Source organism: Microtus pennsylvanicus, chromosome 11 (assembly GCF_037038515.1).
Source record: "Microtus pennsylvanicus isolate mMicPen1 chromosome 11, mMicPen1.hap1, whole genome shotgun sequence".
NCBI lineage: Eukaryota > Metazoa > Chordata > Mammalia > Rodentia > Cricetidae > Microtus > Microtus pennsylvanicus.
Genome location: NC_134589.1, coordinates 33,911,116 through 33,933,029, shown reverse-complemented (window position 1 = coordinate 33,933,029; position 21,914 = coordinate 33,911,116). Strand labels below are relative to the sequence as shown.

The following is a 21,914-nucleotide window of genomic DNA, read 5'->3' as shown; positions in this document are numbered from 1 at the left end:
CTTAGTATTGTCTTTCTGTGGTTTGGGTATCAGGGTAATTGTAGCCTTTATAAAAAAGAGTTTGGCAATGTTCCCTCTGTTTCTATTGTGTGGAATAATTTGAGGAGTATTGATATTAGTTCCTCTTTGAAAGTCTTGTAGAATTCTGAGCTGAAACTATCTGGTCCTGGGCTTTTTTTGGTTGGGAGACTTTTGATGACTGTTTCTATTTCTTCAGCAGTTATAGGTCTGTTTAATTTGCTTATCTGGTCTTGATTTAATTTTTGTAAGGATAACCAGAAAGTTGTCCATTTTCTTTAAGTTTTCCAATTTTGTGAAGTACAGGTTTTCAAAATAGGACCTGATGATCCTCTGTATTTCCTCTGTGTCTGTTGTTATGTCCCCCTTTTCATTTCTGATTTTGTTGATTTGGATATTCTCTCTCTCTGCCTTTTGGTTAGTTTGGATAAAGGTTCGCATATTTTGTTGATTTTCTCGAAGAACCAACTCTTTGTCTCATTGATTCTTTGTATTGTTTTCTTTGTTTCTATTTTGTTGATTTTAGCTCTCAATTTGATTATTTCCTGCCTTCTAGTTCTCTTGTTCTGAAGTTTTCAAATATTCTGTTAATTTACTGGTGTGGGATCTTTCCAGCTTCTTTATGTAGGTATTTAGTGCTGTGAACTTGCCTCTTAACACTGCTTTCATTGTGTCCCATAAATTTGGGTATGTTGTGTGGTCATTTTCATTGAACTTTAGGAAGTCTTTAATTTCCCCCTTTATTTCTTCCTTGACCCATTGATGATTCAGGTGAGCATTGTTTAATTTCCATGTGTATGTGGGTTTTCTGGAATTAATATTGCTGTTGACTTCTAATTTTTAAGCATGGTGATCATATAAGGTACATTGGGTTGTTCCAATTTTTTTGTTTTTGTTGAGGTTTGTTTTGTTACCAAGTATGTGGTCAATTTCTTAGAAGGTTCCATGAGGTGCCTTGAGAAGAACGTATATTCTTTTCTGCTTGGCTGGAATATTCTATAGATGTCTGTTAAGTCCATTTGAGTCATAACATCTGTTAGTTCTCTTATTTCTCTGTTCATTTTTTGTCAGATTGACCTGTCCAGTGGTGAGAGGGGAGTGTTGAAGTCTCCCACTATTAGTGTGTAGGGTTTAATATATGATTTAAGCTTTAGAAGTGTTTCTTTGACATATGAAGGTGCCCTCCCTTGTATTTGGGGCATAGATGATCAGTATTGAAATTTCCTCTTGATGGATTTTTTTTGTGACTAGTATGAAATGTCCTTCTTTGTCTCTTGATTGATTTTAGCTTGAAGTCTATTTTGTTAGTATTAGGATAGCTACACCTGCTTGTTTCTTAGGTCCATTTGATTGGTATATTTCTTCCCAACATTTTACTCTGAGATGATGTCTGTCTTTGAGGTTAAGATGCATTTCTTGTATGCAGAAGAGGGATGGATTCTGTTTTCATATCCAATCTTTTAGCCTGTGCCTTTTTATAGGTGAGTTGAGTCTATTTACATTAAGGGATATTAATGACCAGTGGTTGCTATCTCCTGTTAATTTAGTTTTCATCGTTGGTGATGTTAATTTGTGCATTTTTTTCTTCTTCTGGATTTGCTGTAATGAGACCATCAATTGTCTGCGTTGTTGTTGGCGTAGCCATCTTCCTTGGGTTGGAATTTTCCTCCTAGTATTTTATGTAGGGCTGGGTTTGTGGCTAGGTATTGGAGATCTACATTTGTCATGGAATATCTTGTTTTGTCCTTCTATGGTGATTGACAGTTTTGCTGGATATAACAGTCTGGGCTGGCATTCGTGGTCTCTTAATGTCTCTATAATGCTTGACCATGATCTTCTGGCTTTCATTGTCTCCATTGAGAAGTCAGGTGTAATTCTGATAGGTCTAACTCTATATGTTATTTGGCCTTTTTTCTTTGCAGCTCTTAATATTCTTTCTTTACTCTGTATGTTTAGTGTTTTGATTATTATGTGGCAAGTGGACTTTTTTTGGGATCCAGTCTATTTGGTGTTCTGTAAGCTTCTTGTATCTTCATAGGCATATCTTTCTTTAGGTAGGGAAAGTTTTCTTCTTGACTTGTTAAATAAATTTTCTGTGCCTTTGAGTTGAACTTCTTCTCCTTCTTCTGTACCTATTATTCTAAGATTTGGCCTTTTTATGGTGTCCCATATTTCATGGATATTTTGGGTTAACCTTTTGTTAGATTTAATGTTTTCTTTAACTGATGAGTCTATTTCCTCTATTGTATCTTCAGCGCTTGAGATTCTGTCTCCCATTTCTTGTATTCTGTTGTTCATGCTTGCATTTGTGGTTTCTGATCTTTTCCTCATGATTTCCGTTTCTATAATTTCTTCAGCTTGTGTTTTTTTTAATTTTTTTCTATCTCAGTTTTCAAGTCCTGAATAGTTTCTTTTTTTTTCTTAAAGATTTATTTATTTATTATGTATACAACATTCTGCCTCCATCTATGCCCACACACCAGAGGAGGGCGCCAGATCTCATTACAGATGGTTGTGAACCACCATGTGGTTGCTGGGAATTGAACTCAGGACCTCTGGAAGAGCAGACAGTGCTCTTAACCACTGAGCCATCTCTCCAGCCCCTGAATAGTTTCTTTTATATGTTTAAGTTTATTTTCTTGGTTTTCTTTAAGTGATTTGCTGATATCTTATACTTTTTTGTTTGTTTTTCTCTCCATTTCTTTTCTTTTCTTTTTTGAGACAGGGTTTCGCTGTGGCTTTGGAGCCTGTCCTGGAACTAGCTCTGTAGACCAGGCTGGTCTCGAACTCACAGAGATCCGCCTGCCTCTGCCTCCTGAGTGCTGGGATTAAAGGCGTGTGCCACCATCACCCGGCATTCCCTCCATTTCTTTAAGGTAATTTCTCATTTTATCTTTAAGAATTTTAAACATTCTCTTGATGTTATTTTTTAGATAATTTTCTTCTGGTTCGTCCATATTTGGTTGTTCAGGTCTTGCTTTTGTAGGGTCTTTAGGTTTTACTGGTATTGTCTTGCTCTTTGTGGTGTTGCATGTGATCTTACCTTTTCTACACATCTTTTCCTCTAATAGGTGTTGTTGGGGCTGTCTGAGGATCTGTTGAATAGTCTTCTAGGTGCCAGTGAATCCAAAGCTCAGATGGTTGTTCCTCGTGGTACAGTCAATGTCACAGTTCTAGGTACCCCATTGGTTATTCCTGTTCCTGGAAGTAGTTCAGTGCTCCTGTGCTTTGGTCTGCTCCCTTGGAGTTTGCTGTCTCAGGCTTACTTTAGCCTAGGCTGCTGGCTTTGATCTGTTTCTTTAAATCTTGGTCTGGATCTCTCCTGCAGAAGTCCCTGACTTGGAGTTGGACCTGTTGTGGTCGAGATCACTGACTCTGGATCTGGTCACTGTTCAGTCCTGATCAGCTCATGTCCTGGTACTGGGTTTGCTCCTGGCTTCTGCTCCTGGTGGAGCCTGTTCTCTCTGTGTCTTAGGTAACTGGTTCAGTCTACTCTGGTTCCAGGGGAGATTGCAGACTCTGAGTCAGGTCATTGGCTCAATCCTGGTCTGCCAGTGTCCTGGGACTAGGTTGGATCCCAGGGCTGGATTTGCTCCTGGCTTCTGCTCCCAGTGGAGCTTTTTTCCTCTGGCCCTCTTTGTCCTAGGAGTCTATCTTCCTGCTTCAACTGCCTGATCTCTTGATGGCTAGAATTTGTTGCTGTGCCTGATTTCCATCTCTCTTTGGCAAGTCCTTGGGCCACTTCGTTATTCGTCATCTTTTGTACTACTGGTCTTTCTATACATTCTCCTTGCAGTATCAGATACTCTCTGGTCTTTCTCTTCTCTTCCCTCAGGCCCAAATCCTAGCTCCCTTGGACAGAAGTGCTGAGGTAGGCCTTCTTTTCCTGATACCCTTGAAGCCTCATCCTCCCTAACCCAAACAATCATCAAGCTGTTTCCTCACCAAGACAGTCACTCTCTAATAGGACCTCTGGTACCTGCTATTAAAATACTTTCCTCTCTTCCAGTACATATTATGGTTGGAAGTGTAAATGATAAATAATTAGCATGTTACTTATCTTTATTACCTCTTCCCATTGACTCTTAAGTAAAGCCATATCCCTTGGCTAATGGTGGTAAGAGATGTCTTAATTAGCCCTGATTTCCTGCAGTGGAAAGTATGGGCTGTGAAACAGTAACATCATTATGACCCTAATCATACTTTTATTTCCTCAGGAGAGGGTTGCAAATGACTTATAATTAAGCTGGGACATCTCTGCTAAAAAGTTAGATTTTATAGTTAACATGTAAACAGAAGTATAATTTATGATGTTGCAAATTTTTCTTCTCTGAGGGAATTAGCCTATCAACTTGTCCATTTAAATATGAATATAGGGCTGGCAAGATGGCTCAGAGGTTAAGAGCACAGACTACTCTTCCAGAGGTCCTGAGTTCAATTCCCAGCAACCACATGGTGGCTCACAACCATCTGTAATGAGATCTGGTGCCCTCTTCTCGCCTGCAGGCATGGAGGCTGAACACTGTACATAATAAATAAATAAATCTTTAAAAAAATATGAATATAGAGTTGGGTTGTAATTACACATGTTTGTCATCCCAGAACTTGGAGGGTAGAAGCAGCAGGATGACAAGTTCAAAGACATTGTCAGCTAACAAAAAACTAAAAAAAGCTAACAGTAACTGGCTTGGCATGGTGACTAATTAGTAGTCAATACCCAGTTCATGGCAGCAACAGAAATTTTACAATAATTGCTATTATTTTCATAGTAGTTGTCTTAGTTGCTTTTCTTCTGCTGTGATGAAACTTTGTGACCAAAGTCAACATGGGAAGGAAAGGGTTTATTTGCTTTTATCCTCCTGAATCACAGTCCATTGAAGGAAGCCAAAGTAGAAACTCAAGCAAGGCAGGGACATGAGGGCAGGAGCTGATGCTAAGTCCTTGGAAGAATGCTGCTTACTCACTTGCTCATCAACAGCTTTCTCAGCCTGTTTGCTAGTCTGCTCACTCAAGCGCCGGTTCTCTCCCTCCCTCCCTCCCTCCCTCCCTCCCTCTCTCCCTCCGTCCCTTCCTTCCTCCCTCCCTCCTTCCCTCTCTTCCTTCCTTCCTTCCTTCTCTCTCTCTCCTGTTCTTTTTTTTTTTTCTTGAAACCAGGTTTCTCTGTGTAATGTTGGCTGTCCTAGAACTCACTTTGCAGACCAGGCTGGCCTCAAACTCAAAGAGATCCCCCTGCCTCCGCCTCCCAAGTGCTAGAATTAAAGGTGTGCACCACTACTGCTTTCAGCCTGCTTTCTTATAGACCCAGGCCCACCAGCCCAGGGGTAGCACTACCCACAATGGACTTCCTCCATCAATCACTAATTCAGAAAATGTTTGAGAGGCTTGCCTGTCTACAGTCTGATTTCTGGAGGCCTTTTCTTAATTAAGGATCCTCTTCCAGATGACTTTGTGTCAAGTTGATATAGAACTAGGCAGGACAGTAGTTAGTAATCTGTTAATTTCCACTAATTAGTTTTATTATTTTAGACTATACTTTATTTTTATATAACAATATTTTATTTTTAGAAATATAATCTCATGTATCCTACTGTAGTCTCAGCCTTGGAAGAAGCTATGTAGTAATGATTGACCTTGAACTTCTGATCCTACTGAATAACAAGTATGCACCACCATGCCTTGTTTATTCAGTGCTGGGATAGAATCGAAGGCTCACTGTGCCACCGCAACTAGTAAAAGGAAATCTTCAACATTTTCCTACCAATCTAGTGCGCTCTAGTTCCTCTAGTGCGCTCCTCCACTCTCCTTCCAGCTGGACTCAGCCGTTCTGCCATTCCTTATGTCCTTGCGTTTGTGGATAGAATCCCATCACTTACGTATACTCACGGACACTGCACCTGTTTCTGCCTTCCGTGCCTCCAGGAACTGTATTCTATCCTTTGTATTAGATCAGCAAACATGCCATTGCAGGTTATACGTCAGAAAACTCCTTTCAGCCAGCTGTGACACAAGCTTGCGCTCCGAGCTTCCTTCGAGGCAGGAGAAGAAGTTGAGATAGATTTTGTACTTCTGCTTGGTTGAAACTTCCCTTTCCAGATTTCTGATGGCTGTCACATTGCCAACAATGGGGGTAGTTCTCAACCCCCATTTTCAAGACATGGATATTTGGACAGATTGCTTCAACCTTAATGAAATACTTGTCTAGCTTCTAAAATCATCCTTTCCTGGTTTTCTTTCAAGCTACTAGCCACTTTCTATACTTAATTCAGAGGAGATGTCAACCATTTTCATTATTTTATCATCTTGATAGTGGTGGGTCCTAAATTTGTGTCTGAAGTTTGAATCTTCTCTGAACTTCAGACTTACATATCCTATTATGATGTATCTGGTCTATACCTTTAGATTTATTTATTGTGTGTGCATGTGGGGGGGTGTCTGTTTACACTGCATGTGTTTTTTACACTGCATAAATGCAGGTGCCCACAGAGGCCAGAAAGGCCTTAGATCCCCTAGAATTGGAGTTACAGGTAGGTGATAGCTGCTGACTGAAACCCAGGTTCTCATCAAAAGCAATTTGTGCTCTTAACTGCTTGAGCCCTCTCTCCAGCTCCCCACTCTCTATCTTTGGATATGTCCAATTTGTGTCCAAACTTAACACATTTTATCCTCTCTCCAATTTTACATATCTATAAATAGCACCGTGTAGTTTTCTAGTCGCACCGAAGTCTTGAAGTCTCTACTGACTACTTTCTCTCTTAGACATCAAGACCATTAGCAAATCCTGTCCATTCAGTGTGGGTTCAGACACAGAACTGACCCTTTCCCACCACCCTCTGCTTGGCTACTGCACCCAGTACTCTGCATCCTCTTGTGTAGGTGACTTCACGGCTTCTTGGCTTGTCTTCCCTGCTCACTGTTACAGCACAGTTAGAGCTCAGTGATGAGCACTTGTGTAGGATGTGCAAGGCCCTCGCTTCCTTTTCCAGGACTAGAAAAGGATTTTAAATTCTTTTTTTGTTCAAACTAAAAGATTTTAAATCTTTTTGTTGTTGTTGTTCAAATTTCCCTTGTAGATTTCCATCACGTTTTTAATAAACTCTAAAAAAGATCCTTAATATGGGCTAGAAGATTTTGAATGGTTTAGCTTCTGGCTGCTGTTGTGATTTCATCTCCCCCCACCTTCCTCATCTGGTCCAGACACAGCAGCCTCCTGTCTAGTCTTTGGCATATCAAGCATATTCCTGTCTTCACACTTGTGCTCTTTGTACAGACTGTCGTCTCATTCTCTTCCCTGCTCAGAGGAGCCTCCTCATTATATCTTGTGCTCTCTGAATGGGATGCTCTTTGTACAGACTGTCGTCTCATTCTCTTCCCTGCTCAGAGGAGCCTCCTCATTATATCTTGCTCTTCTTCCTTCATTTTTGTTATTTGGTTTTCTTTTATGGTTCTTGGCTCTACTTGACATTTTCCGTTATTTTCTCCTCTTCTAGAAAGCTAATTTATTAAAGAAAAATCTATTTTTATTATGTATTTATTTATCTTTTTATTAGTTTTTTTGAGACAGGGTTTCTCTGTGTAACAGCCCTGGCTGTCCTGGAACTAGCTCTTGTAGACCAGGCTGGTCTCAAACTCACAGAGATCCACCTGCCTCTGCCTCCCGAATGCTGGGATTAAAGGTGTGTGTCACTCCGCTGCCCGGCAAAAAGATCTATTTTTATTTTTGCAATATCCCTAGGACCTAGAACATTACTGTGTTATACCATGTTTATTGAGTGAATAAATGAAGAACTTTTTTCTCCATCTTTTAGAGTGTATCTATTTATATCTTATGGTAATATATATGTATATATGTGCTAACTATGTTAACAGTTTTTGCTATCATCACCACCAACCATCTCTAAAACCTCATCTTGTAAAACTGAAACTCTATGCACCAGGCCTGCCAGCCATCATTCTACTTTCATTTCGTAAAATGGTTTTTATGTTTCTTTCCTTATTTTGTGCAGGATTGGGTGGCAACATTTGTGTGGAGGAGTTAGTTCTCTGTTCACTACATTGTTTCTAGGATGGGGCTGAGATTGTCAAGCTTGCAGATAAAACACCCACCTCACTGCCACTAGACCACCATTCTACTCTCTGTGTCTGCTCTCTATTTGGTTCTGGCTTATTTTTGTTTATTTTTATGAATATTTTAAAAACTACTTTTTGGGGCTGGAGAGATGACTCAGAGGTTAAGAGCACTGACTGCTCTTCCAGAGGTCCTGAGTTCAATTCCCAGCAACCACGTGGTGGCTCACAACCATCTGTAATGAGATCTGGTGCCCTCTTCTGGCATGCAAGCATACATAGAAGGAATGTTGTATACATAATAAATAAATAAATCTTTTTAAAAAGTTACTTTTTAATTGTGTGTGTGTGTGTGTGTGCATGTATGTGCAGTGGTGGAGGTGCCACAGTGTATGTGTGGATGTCAGGACAACTTGCAGGGTCCCAAGGATTGAACTCAGGTCGTCGGTCCTGATGGCAGATGCCTTTGATGGCTGAGCCATCTGGCAAGCTTTGTACCCATGATTAAACCCAGGGCCTTGCACATGACGGTAGGTAATTACTATTCACTGAGTCATAGCCCAGTCCTGACTTTCTATCTTCAGGAGCAATGTTTAGTCATGAAGAGGTAAGGTTTGACTAGTTGAGGAGGCATTTTACTCCTCTTTTACTAAGTGCTTCTTCTAAATGTTTGGCACTGTTAGGTGCAGTACCAGTCTCCACAGTCCCATTCTGTTGAAATAATAATCACATGTGTTGTGTGCTGGGGGTGGAACCCAGAGGTTTTTTATTATTCTACCATTAAGGGAAAAAAATGAGAAAAGAAAAAAAGAGGAAAGGGAAAGAAAAAGCAGGTGTGATGATATATGCCTAACTGTAAAACCAGCAGGGAATCAGAAGTACAAGGTCATTCTTGGCTATAAGCTTGAAGCCAATCTGAGCTACACGACCCCTTGCCTCAAAATAGAACAAGGGACCTGGAAAGATGGTTCAGCAGTTAAGAGCATGACTGCTTTTGCAGAGGACCTGAGTTTGATCCCAGCACCCATGTCTCACAGCTCACAGCCACCTCTACTTCCAGCTCCAGGGGATCTAGAACCTTCTGGACTTCTGTACTCCACAGACACCTATACCCATGTGCACATGCCTGCACAGAGACACATAATTAAAACAATAAACCTTTAAAACACCACCACCACACACAGAGAGAACTCTGTCTCTTACTGAGTCTGGGCACACCTATACGGACCATCTCACTTCTGTGCTGCTGATAGCTGAGAGAGGGTTAAGGAGGAATTTTGTACTTTAGAGTTATTTCCTATTTCCCTCTTTGCTTTTGTTTGTTTGTTTTGGGTTTTTGTTTGTTTTTGTTTTTGGTCTGAAGTCATTTCTACTTAATAGGAAAAGATGACTTTCGGAGGTAAAAATAACAAATGAGCCCTTTAAAGCAGATGATTCAGCAGCAGGTAGTGTCCTCACAGTGATGTACAGGCTCCCAGAGCCATCTTCATCATTCTCAGAGAAAACCCAGTGTTACCAAGAACGTTTTCGTTGTTGTAACATTTCTGCATTTTCTCTTGCTCTGCTAATCTGCCTTTGGCCTCTATGAGTTTACCTAATCACAGTATTTCATGTAAATGCATGAAATACTTGCATCATGGGACCTTTCATGCCTGGCTTGTCACATGTCTAGACAATGTTTAGGAAAGTTCATCCACATTGGAGTCGCCTTTATGCACTGAGCTATCTCACCACTGCCACCACCTCCTTTTTTGTTTTATTTTTTGAGAAACAGTTTCTCTGTGTAGCCCTGGCTGTCCTGGAACTCACTCTGTTGACCAGGTTGGCCTTGAACTCACAGAGATCCACCTGTCTCTGCTCCCCAAGTGCTGGTATTAAAGGTGTGTGCAGCTGTGCCCAGCTCCAGGTTTCATCTTAGTTTGAAGCCCAGTTACTAAAAAGAAGGTTTGCTGTTGTGTTCAGTCTATTTCCCGAGAGATCTATAGTTCCTTTAGTAGTTTCTACCTTTATCATTATCAAGATTTCCTAGTCCGTTTTCAAAGTGGGGTTACAAATGGATCTGTTCATATCTCAGAGTCAATCTGTTTCTATTCTTTGTCATGTGGTGTGTGTGTGGTGTGTGTGCATGTGTGTGATGTGTGTGTGGTGTATATGTATGGGTGGGGGGAGGGGGTATATATGTATTTTGAGTCGGGATTTTATAGTAGCCTTGGCTGATCTAGAATATACTATATAGACTAAGTTTACCTCAAAATTGTGGCAGTCTCTTACCTCTGCTCTTAGGTGGTAAGATTACAGGCCTGTGCCCCTCCCACCATATCACAAAACCTTATTTTAATATTTTTATTACCATATGCCTTGTTCTTTTCCTGATGTGGAGCTGAAGTATTTAGAAAATGACCGTAATTGTTACTCCTACATCTTTTGGTTAGCTTTCAAAAATCCTGAAGCCTAGGTTGCACTCCATAACAATTATTATTATTATTTTAAATATTTATTTATTTATTATGTATACAATATTCTGTCTGTGTGTATGCCTGCAGGCCAGAAGAGGGTACCAGATCCCATTACAGATGGTTGTGAGCCACCATGTGGTTGCTGGGAATTGAACTCAGGACCTTTGGAAGAGTAGGCAATGCTCTTAACCACTGAGCCTTCTCTCCAGCCCTCCATAACAATTAAATGAAAATATCTGGAGGAGGGAGCCCCAGGCATTGGTTTTTTGAAGATTGCCAAATGATTTCAGTGCATAACAAGGTGGCTTTCCTTACTAGCCATATAATAGCTTAATTGTTCCGCCTCCCGATTATCAACTTACTTGTTAGGGCTAAGTGGATGACTTATAATAATGTGTTTATCCACTTAAAAATGTCCATATGTCACATAAGTGTATTACCAGTTTTCACCTGAACTCCAGTTTGAGGTAACAACTTTTACTTTTTTCCAGTCCTGATAAATCACTTTGCCTCTTGATCCCTGTCAGGGTATGCCTTTCTCTTTACAGTTCAGGGGTGGTGTGTGTGTGTGTGTGTGTATACAAGAGTTCAGTTGTGTTAGTCAACAACTCCCCTTCCTGTCCTTGCAACAGAAAGGAAATGAAGTTTTGTTTGTATGTATATTTAATCTTAATTCCTTTTTATACTTTTTAAGTTTTCTTTGTTTGCTTATTTGTTTTGAGGCAGGATCTCACCATAGCCCAGACTACATGAGCCTTTCTAAGTAGCTACGGCTGGCTTTGAACTCCCATCCCTCCTGCCTCCATCTCCCACCACATCTGGCTACCCCTTTTAAAAATATATAATAAAAGGCATTATTTTAAACCTTGTTGATCTGTTGGATTCGCACCTGATCTGCTTCAAGGAGTGGTAAGCATGTCCTAACATCTTGACTTTGGTAAAAAGTGTAATTTCTAGCCACTTACACAGATTATCTATAGACAACTTGTCCTTCTTGTATGAAGACTTGCTGGAGACGTCTGTCGCCTGAGAGCTGAGAGTGAGTAAACCATCCTCTCTTTCTAGATCTTCATCTGCTGGTGGACGTGGCCTGCAAGCAGGAGCACTTTCCAAAGGAGGAAGAGTTGAAAGAGTGAGACGGAGTGGATGCTGGATGTGACATTGTGCACTAGCCACAGCTGGGCACAGACTAGACTTGCACATGACACGCTGTTGGGATTTTTTCAGTTCTGTTAGGGAAAAAAAAGTATTTTTTGTTTTGTTAATTGAGATTTTGTTAAATTGAAAATTGGGAGTTTGGTATTTCCTACAGCTGTTCAGTTCAGATTACTTACCTTGACAAACTGCTTCAACATCTAGCGGCCCTTTTTTTTTTTCCTGCCCAGATTCCTTTCAAATGAAAAGTCCTGGCCTTCAAGAAGCATCTAAAATCTGCTCTGTTGATGGCACTGGAGCAGTGTGTGTGCTGAGTTGGGATGCCATGTTGAACAATGTCAGCACAATGTCGTCTGTCTCAAGTCACAGTGTGACCCTTTAGGGAAGGTGGTGTGATAAACAAAGACATGCAAGGTCACTGGTGTCACCAGTCCTAGTGGGTCAGGAGTTCCAGGGAGGAAGTTCTGGAAAAACTCATTTTATAAGTGATTAACCAAAAACTTCTCTTGTTTCTGAACCCCACGTCCTGTTTCAGGAACAAGGCATCCAGACTTGGCCCGTCCATCATACTAACAGCCTCTGGTTCTTGAATATTTACGAGAGCATTTTTTCCCATTGTCATGTCTTTCCTTAATTTGAATGATAAATTGTTATAAATAGTAAGAAAGTTTTGTTAATATCATTTACATAAATGTCTTCTAAAGAAAATATTTAATTTATTTAATTATATTTATAAATGCTGAGAGATTTAAAAGTTTTAAAACTTTGTATTTTTATTAACCTTGCAGAATAGAAAGATTAAAGGGTACGTGTATAATTTTGTTTTTGAAGGGTAAATGTACAATATGTGAACAGAAACACTAAGGTTTAACACAATGTTTTCTTATTTTAGATTTTTACATTCAACAAGTATAAATTCTTATCTATAGAGGGTATTATTGTGTGCAAATTTGGGGGGAAATTGCTTCATTGTCATTTACCAGAAGCTATACTTTAATTTTTTTAAAAAAATTTATTTTTTATATACTTTAATTTTTAAGAAGCAGTTTATTTTTGAAATACTAAATGGTTTAAGCTTCTGAGAGACTTCTGGATAGTGGGTAGGTGATCACCATTTTCCCTCCCCTCACAGGACTGGACATTTGAGGAGTGGATTGTGGGGCTGTTTTGAAGGTAAAGAAGGGCATTTTGGATGTCCAGTTTCTGTAGTTGATCCATGTCTACCAAATGACAGCAAGAACCAGAAAGGTTTGAGATATTTCAAGTTGACTAAAACTTTCTTGTTGGATCTACCTCAGTTTTCCTAATAAGTGCTGCAGAACCAAAAGGAAAGTCTATGATTTAAAGCTAATGAAAAAGAAACAGCGCTTAATAATGGCATAAGCACTGGGTTAGCTCTGTAGCTTTACGGTCCGTTTCTTGTGTTGCACTGTGCCTTCCCAGTGATCGCAGACCTACACGTGTAAGAGTTCTAGCTGTTTGGAAGGGTAAGCTCAATTGCTCTACAGCGACTCACTTTAGATTTGAGAGCAGGCTTTGATTCATCTAATTAGACTAGTGCTCATGTCCTGGGCACTTATTCATCTTTACTAGTAAGGCGTGAAAGATGAACTGATTATCAAGACATGCACATCTTGTATCCATGCCAAATATATTGGCAAAGTGTATGAAAAGGAGACCCGGTTTTCTAATGAAGGAACTTTGCCTTTTCTCTGTCCCATTGAAGAGCTGGTAAGTTGTGTAGGTGATATTTCTTCCCCTCAAAATGCCTTTCTTAGCCTTATGTGTATTGAAAGAGATAATACCTTTTGAGGAATACATGTCAAGCAGGAACCTTGGCACAGACATGGTTTCAGTGGTTTAGGGCTTGATCAGTGAATTGCCCTGATCAGCTTTCCATACTTTTGTATATATGAATACAGCAGACAATGGAGCTGGATCTCCTGCTCTACTCAATGCTGGAACCCATCTCCTGAAGCTTTCATCAGTGATTGTGCAAAGGGCAGCAGGAAAGTGAAATCTGCACGTGAATTCGCCAGTAGGGCCTGCCTGACACATGCTAAGAAGGTTCCCGTCCAGCACCAATCAGTTTCAATCAGTCAACAATAAAATGAATGTTCCAACCAGACCTCTTGTCTTGCTTGTTTTACTATTTTTTTTGGTAGCCAGTAGAAAATTTAGTCATTATGATCACTAATGCTGTTGAACCTCAAAGACAATGCATTCTGCTTTTCAAAAACTGGTTGATTTCTTTTCCCCCCTGCAGTTCTGGAGATGAGCCCAGAGCCTGGAATCCATGCAATGCAAGCGCTGTACCTTGTCTTCCTTTTGTTTGTAGTTTTGAGACAAGGTCTTGCTGTGTAGACCAGGGTAGCCTTAAACTTGGAGTAGTCCTCCAGCCTCTCTGTATCTGGAGTCCTGCATTTCAGGTGTGCACTACTCTACAGTCTACTTCTTAGTTTTTAAACATTGCCCTGAAGATGTAATTCAGTTGGTAGTGGGCCTGAAGCCCCGGGCTCATCGTTAGCACCATGTATAGCAAATGCAGTGGTGGTACGTTCCTGCAGTGGCAGCAGAGGTCAGCCTGGGATACATGTGACCAAGACACTGTCAAACAAAGCAACACAACAGAAAGTTGTCCAGACCTTTACAAATTATTATTATTTTTGCTTTTTTTTTTTTGTGGAGACCAGGTTGGCCTTGAACTCACAGAGATCTGCCTGTCTCCGCTTCCTAGTGCTGGGATTAAAGGCATGTGCCACCACCACCCAGTTTACAAGTTATTTTTAATAATGATTAAAAATCTAAATATTTCTAAGGATAGTATTTTCCAGAACCCTGGATTTTAGAACAGGATGAATAGTCTTCAATCGCTAGTCAATCCAGGCAGGAATGGCAGTGGCTAAAGATTATCTGTAATGTTGAGTTGAGGCTGAGGATGTTCTCAGTGGCCCAACACACACAGGCCCTGAACTTAAACCTCAACACACAAAAGAAGTCAATGTCAGTGAGATTGCTTTTTCACACCACAGCAACGCCATCTTGATGACATTTCCAGGGAAGCTCTATGGCATATCAAACTCATCTGAATATTTTTTTACTTGTCATTTTGGTGATCCGAATCAGTGCACTAAAGTATGGCTTAATGTTTGGCTTGACCCTCAGTTTTCCATGGTCTCAAGTCCATGATAAATTTTGTCATCATTCCCAGAGTTCATAATTTCCTTAAGAGAAAGCAATCAAGTTTATAATTATATATATATTGGTTTTTCAAGACAAGGTTTCTCTGTAGCTTTGGAGCCTGACCTGGCACTAGCTCCTGTAGACCAGAGCTGGCCTCGAACTCACAGAGATCTGCCTGCCTCTACCTCCTGAGTGCTGGGATTAAAGGTGTGTGCCACCACCACTCAGCTGCCTAAACTGTTTTTATTTAGCATATTTAACTTTTTAAAAAAGATTTACATGTATGGGTATTTTGCCTGCAGTGCCTGTGGGGGCCAGAAGAGGGCGTCAGATTCCCCTAGAACTGGAGTTACAGTTTGTGAGCCACCATGTGGATGCTGGGAACTGAACCCCAGTCCTCTGAAAGAGCAAGCAGCAAGCGCTCTTAACCACTGAGCCATCGCTTCAGCTCGAAGCGTAAGTTTAACTCTTGGCTTACAGTCTTACTTTGAAAGAATAGGTCTGACGCAAAGAAGGAGATGGAAATAGCAGATTCCAGACTTCTGACACCAGCCTGATTTGAAAGATCCATACAGGTACAGTTTAGACAGAGCTACTGAACTTACAGTATAAGAACTGAAGAAAATCTATGTAGAAAACGCGCAGAAGCTTTCCAGGGTGGCCAACAAAAAGCAACAAGTACTGCAGTGTAAGATCTCTCAGTCCAGTCTGTGTGCCATTTATGGACACTAAAACATGGAAAGAAAAGAAACCTATTTGAGCTTGTATTTGCAAGACTTTGCGCCACTCTTTTGTCATTTGGATTCTTTTATGTTTTCTGTTTATTTCCTCATACCACCATCTGTGCCCTATTGCTTACAGAATTCTCTTAGATATGTTTGAGTGGCCCTGATTTATATGCTGTAGGGAAAAGTAAGGACTGATTGAATTGAGTGCAGTTGGGCTGTGGCTCGCTAGAGGGAGTAAAGGAGCGAGAAGCAGGAAGAGAGAGGGAGAAGACTTGGTTAAGTTTGCGAGGGCGTGCACCCCGAGGAGGCGGGGCGGGCTTGCGTGTAGCTGCTCCACCCTCACTTTGTCAGCAGGTAGAGAGTGTGATTGCAGTCCCAGGGGAGGGAGTTAGAGCTAGAACGCCAATTACCAACCACAGGCTTCCTGCTGTGGGGAGCTGATCCAGAATTGTCTCTGGAAAGGAAGCGTGAGTCCTTCCCTCTTCTGAACTTCCCAAGTCCATCCATGATTCAGAGATACCGCCTTCTCCCTCTGGGATTTTCTGTTTCTGGTATTGAATTGTTGTATTTACTACTTCGTTGTCTTTCAAGAGCTGATCATTTAATTTTCTGTACAGAAGCTGGGGGAAAGGACTTTTGTTAGATTTCGGGGATGATTTTGGATCTTCTTTAAGCATTTCCAGAGTCCTTGAGGACAGTAGCTCTCGTCCTGGAATAAGTTTCTGCCTTTGACCTGCGTGGATTGCTTTCTCAGGCTTCGGAATTTCTCGGCACCTACCTGTAGTGTGTGCACTTGTCTGACCGCAGAGTGAGAAGGTGGAGGAAGACTGAGCCGCACTGGGTTAAGCAGCTCAGATCTTTTTAAAGCAGGATTTATAAAAGCATAATTGAATTTGTTTCACCCCCGTGGATTCCAGTGGGCCCGACAGCGCAACAGGTTTGCAGATTTCTTTTGAAATTCTTTTTTTGTTTTCTCCCTCCCTCTGTCTCAGCAAAAGTAAGGAGTCTATATAGCAGGTTCATGTCCAGTGGCTTGGCTTCGAGCACTGCTGAAGACTGTAGGATTTTCACACTTGACCTCAGAACGCAGTAGGCTTTGTGAGGGAAGTACATTGATAGTTACTTGAGCGTGCTCATTTTAAAATCTGATGCTTATACAAGAACCTGAAGTTTCATAGGAGCCTAGAAATACCCCAGATCTGCTCTACTCTGCTTGATCCCCCCCACGCAGGGTGCTCGATGTAGAGCCTGTGACTTTCCCCCTATCTTTTATTCCCCACCCCCTCAAGGAATTTGAAAACGTGTTAGGAACAGTCCTTTGTTTTCTTCTGAGTCCCAGAGATTACAGATTCTAAGGTCTGGATAGTAGTTTCCACAGCACGTTTGAGGAAAGCCAAAGTGCTTGATATTCTCAAGCTGGAGAATAAAATCTGGAATCCCTGAGCAAGAAAGGAAAGTGGAAACAAATTTGAACTGGGAAATACCTGGAAAGCTGACCTTATTGAGTATCCCAAAATGGGAGTTGGGAGAGGTTTTGGCATTCAGATTTACTCTGTCGGATGTCAAAGATATATGAATCTGTGCCTAATTTTACAGGTACTTTTGGTGGAACACAAAAAAAATATATTGAAGTTCTTTAAAAGTGTATAAATTCAGTAGGCCTAGAACTCTAGGCTCCGCTGAAACACAGTCTAGCATGGACGTTTTAATGAATTCATACTGTAGCCACCTTAGGCATCCCTCCAGGTGTGGCCTAATTCATTTCCACTCCTATTAAAAAGAAAACCCCCTCATGGTCTTCAACCATTTAAAACGGACCGTTTTTCTGGTTAACAAGGGCCATCTTCTGAGCTCTGAGCTGGAGCTCTGCCTCCTCACTTTGATGCACTGCTTAGCCGGCTCCCTTCGTTTTGGTTCCTCAACACTGGGTTTCGTGCCTCAGAAATCGGATACATATGGAAGACCAGCAGCAAGTGATCTGACACACAACCAGTCCACGCTGGCTCTAAGGCACATTTGGAAATTCCAGCGAGCAGTGGTGGTGTTTCTGTACCCACAGTGACGATGGGAGAAAATGACATACCTGCCCCAGAAGTGGGCTGAAAACAAACAAACAAACCCTCTTCTCCTCCCAATCAGGAATGCCCCCTGTGCTTGGGAATACACTGTAGAGACAGGAAGGACCAGAGAGCTCTGACTTGGCTTTCGGAAACTGAAACACAGCGTCTTTCCCCTCCATTTTCTGGATCTGAGAACCTGCCTTTGGGATGAGCTAGTGGAAGCAGTATGCATGGCCGAAGAGCATTGATGCAGCTGGTAGCATGAGTGGCGGCCAGCAGCTGCAGCTGGCTGCCCTCTGGCCCTGGCTGCTGATGGCTACCCTGCATGCAGGCTTTGGACGCACAGGACCCGTGCTGGCAGCAGCGGTGGAGTCTGAAAGATCAGCAGAACAGAAAGCTATTATCAGAGTGATCCCCCTGAAAATGGACCCCACAGGAAAACTGAATCTCACTTTGGAAGGCGTGTTTGCTGGTGTTGCAGAAGTAACTCCAGCGGAAGGGAAATTAATGCAGGCAAGTATAACTTTATTCCATTTTACTTTCCATCTGTTGGAAATACGTCTTCTTCTTCTGTCTGACAAACCAAAACCCGTGCAAGGGTTAGCTTTCCTCCTTCCACTGCTTAGCTTTGCATTTCTTCATTCTTGTACGGATATTGCTTTATTAGCAGTCTAAAGCAAATTTTTATTTTATCGTTAAAGAGATATATAAATTCTGTATTGTAGATGATAATTTGCTTATTTTAATTGGTATTACATAACCTCTTGGGGTATGCATAATAAAAATTTTCTTTATAAATATGTATTTGGGGCACTACTTTACTAGGTCAAAAATACAAGTATATATTTAATACATTTACATCCTGTTAAAATGTAAAAGCTAATTTTAATGATCAAGAGCACCCTGAAATTCTAGACTGTCCTTGGATGATATCTGATTACAGTGTCACTTTTAAAATTCAGTCAAGCTTGGACGCTATGGCTGGCTTTCTACCACGTGTGGGTGGCACCCTATTGCTAACCCCCAGGTGAAGAGGACTAGGTTACAAAATGGACCCCAAGCGTGAACCTGCCCCTGCTCCTTCTGGACCAGCTTTTAAATGTACTGTTCAAAACTTGAAACGTTTATTTGATCCATGTATTTTTTTGAACTCAGAGAGTTTTTCCTGACACAATTTCCTAGGCTTTCGGGCTGTAACTCATTCCCAGGCTACCTATTCTTTAGTTATTGAATTTATGAACTTCCTGGAGCCATTGCCTTTCTTAGACCAATTGCTCATTCCTGTGGTGAAGACAGAGCTTGGTGAGCTGTGCCCTTTTGATGGGCAACCTACTGCCTTGCTTCTTTAAAAGATGTTGTTTATTTATTAAAATTCATTTTGTAAAGTGACACTTCTTGCTGTAGCCATTGGAGGCGGGTTTATACAAGTGATCTCAGCATACAAAGTCAGATTTTTATTTTGTAATATGTGCGGACTATGAATTTTAGTTCATAACTATATGAATATATATGAATTTTAGTTTGTAGTTATATGAAAGAAGGTAAGAACATGAAATAAATTACAGCATTATTTTTCAAACGTGAATACTTTAACTAGGCGTGGTGATCCATGCCTTTAATCCCAGTGCTCAGAGACAGAGGCAGATGGATCTTTTTGAGCCTGAGGCCAACCTGGCCTACATAACGAGTTCCAGGACAGCCAGCAGACATAAAGAGATCATGCCAAAAAAGAAAAAGAAAGAAAGAAAGAAAGAAAGAAAGAAAGAAAGAAAGAAAGAAAGGAAAAGAAAGAGCCTGTTTATTAATGGTTTCGTGGTTCAGTGCTGCTCTTCTTTGGTGGTATTTTGAGACTGGAATAAATGAAGAGGATAAAGAATTGAAGTAGAGCCGGGCGATGGTGGCGCACACCTTTAATCCCAGCTCTCAGGAGGCAGAGGCAGGTGGATCTCTGTGAGTTCGAGGCCAGCTTGGTCTCCAGGACAGACTCCAAAGAGAAACCCTGTCTCCAAAAAAAAAAAAATCGAAGTAGAAGCTTCTGCAAAAATGCCCTAGAATTTGCCATGTGTAAGGGGAATGGTAACTCTGCGGGAACAGAGCGGTGTGAGAAGAAAGGTGCTCCCTGTGCTCCCTGTGCTCCCTGACCTTGCCCCCCTGAGGTGCCTGCTGCACTATGATTTTGGCATAGACAGTTTTACCATTAAGCCATCTGTTTGTATCTCTGACGTCTTAGGGAGCCCCAGTCAGATTCTGTGATAGCATTGCTCAGTAACTTGATGATCTGCTCTGAGAAACAGAGTCCTCTGTCAGTTCTCACTGCTTCCCTTCTAAAGCTTCAGTATTTGCTAAGGGACCAGTACCCGAGGAAGCCCGTGGCATGCCCCTGCCACCCTGCATGCTCTCTAAGCACTCACTGCTCCTTCACTCTGAGCAGGACTGCCAGAATATCCTTGTAAGACGTCAGTTTCTCAGTGTGCAGCTTTGCATCACTGATGATTCTCAGGCTTTACTTTTTCTGCCATATGTGCTGCTTTTGGGTTTTAAAGTAAGTTTTATGATGACTTAGTATTGATCACCGAGTGTGTCAGTTTGGGTCCTGTACACTCTCAGTGAATCAAGTTTTTAGTCCACAGCAGTTAACTAAATTTTCTTAATCACTCCCGAAGACAAACATTTTAAGAAGACTTGTAAGATATCTATCTTTATACATTATTTGATTAACTCTTTCAAAGACCTCTGGTGTTAGGGATACTTGGTTAGTGCGACTAGAATCCATTCTATTTGCTTCTTATCAGATAACTGCGGCTCACTTCCCTTGGAAGTGCTGTCCCTGGTCCTCCATGTGCACCATGGCTGTCTTGGTAGGTCCATTATCCCCACAGCACAGATGGATCATTCCTTGCGACCTTCTGCCTATGAGTTGTTCCTGTTCATCTCTTAAGATTCAATTGGGTCTTTGTAAAAGTACATTATACCAGAAAATTTATATAAAACAGTGGTTTAAAAAAGAATAAGATATTTCTTTCCATTTTCCCAAATTAATTCAGAATGCATACACTTTCATGAAAACCAAATTAATAGGATTTTATTGCTTTGCTTTTTATTGTATTGAACTTATTGCATTTCATTGTATTGCTTTTAAAATTTCCAAGCCATCCCATGACAATGTAGCCCCTTTTGTTTAATAATAATATAGACCGTCCAACTGCCTTTAAAATAATTTTCTTTTTCTTGGCTTTTTCTGATGGTTGCAATTCTCATACATAAGCATTTAAAAGCCGAGAAGTGGTGAGTTTTTGTCTAGATTCTCATTCCTCACTCTTGTTAGCAGTAATGTCTGGGTCTATCTCCTGCCTCTGTCTCTGTCTCTTACTGTGTGTGTGTGTGTGTGTGTGTGTGTGTGTATGTGTGCGTGTGTGTGTGTATGTGTGTGTGTGTTGAACCTAGAGCCTTCCACATGCTAGGTAGATGTTTAGTCGTTGGCTAATGTTCTTCTCCGAGTGCTGGAAGGAAGTTGAAAGAGGAGCTGCCTTCTATTTCCCATCTTGTCTTTTCCTGGAAACCTCACCTCCTGGTCCTGAACAGTCATAGTTCTACTTTGGTCTGGAGTTTTTTCTCTGAGCTGCTGTACCATGCTAACCTGATGTTAACCATGCTCTTTGAAGGGTCCAACTCTTAGGTTCCGTCTGCCTTTGCCAAACCTTTTTTTCTTCCTGCTTATTATTTCCTTCTGCCCTTCCCTGTTTGTCTTCCATTCGGTTTGTATAGTTAGGGTGGCTCACCACTGCTCCTCTGAACAGCTGTTGTTTTTAACTCTTCATCAAAAACAAACAACCAACCAAACAAAGGCCAAGGAGATTTTTGAGCCCTCCTAATACTTGGTGGCGGTTTATAGGGTATTATTACATGATGGTGATTATGACCTATATATTTTTTTCATTTGAACATATTGTTTCCTGGTTGCACCATGCGAATGGAAAATATCCTAGAACTGAGCACTGTCTAATTTCTGGTTTTCTGCCTTGCTTATAATTGATTAATGTTTGTGTCTGTTGTGTCTGTTGGGACCACAGCTATACACGATTGTAGTCATATTTTCTTTTATTTAGAAGAACACCTCCAAGTTGTCTCTAAGCAAAAGAATCCAAGCATCTTAATGTAGCTCTAAAGAGGTCACCGACCCTTTGGCTGTCGCATTTTTCCTGCTCAGCTGGTTGTCCTGGATTTTCTTAGACTCCAGGATAAAGTTATGA

The 21,914-nt window shown here is 41.1% G+C and overlaps 2 protein-coding genes across 2 annotated transcripts in view; both read left to right on the top strand.

Annotated features, from left to right (window-relative positions):
• Positions 1–11,738, top strand: part of Hsf5 (heat shock transcription factor 5) — a 48,552-nt gene extending 36,814 nt beyond the window's left edge. The window contains exon 6 of the mRNA XM_075942277.1: positions 11,604–11,738. Coding sequence (XP_075798392.1) covers positions 11,604–11,674 — 71 coding nt within the window. The 3' untranslated portion in view covers positions 11,675–11,738. The remainder of the gene's footprint in view (positions 1–11,603) is intronic.
• Positions 11,739–15,956: 4,218 nt separating this feature from the next.
• Rnf43 (ring finger protein 43) overlaps positions 15,957–21,914 on the top strand; it is a 70,942-nt gene continuing 64,984 nt past the window's right edge. The window contains exon 1 of the mRNA XM_075991178.1: positions 15,957–18,177. Within this exon, the coding sequence (XP_075847293.1) occupies positions 17,926–18,177 (252 nt within the window). The 5' untranslated portion in view covers positions 15,957–17,925. The remainder of the gene's footprint in view (positions 18,178–21,914) is intronic.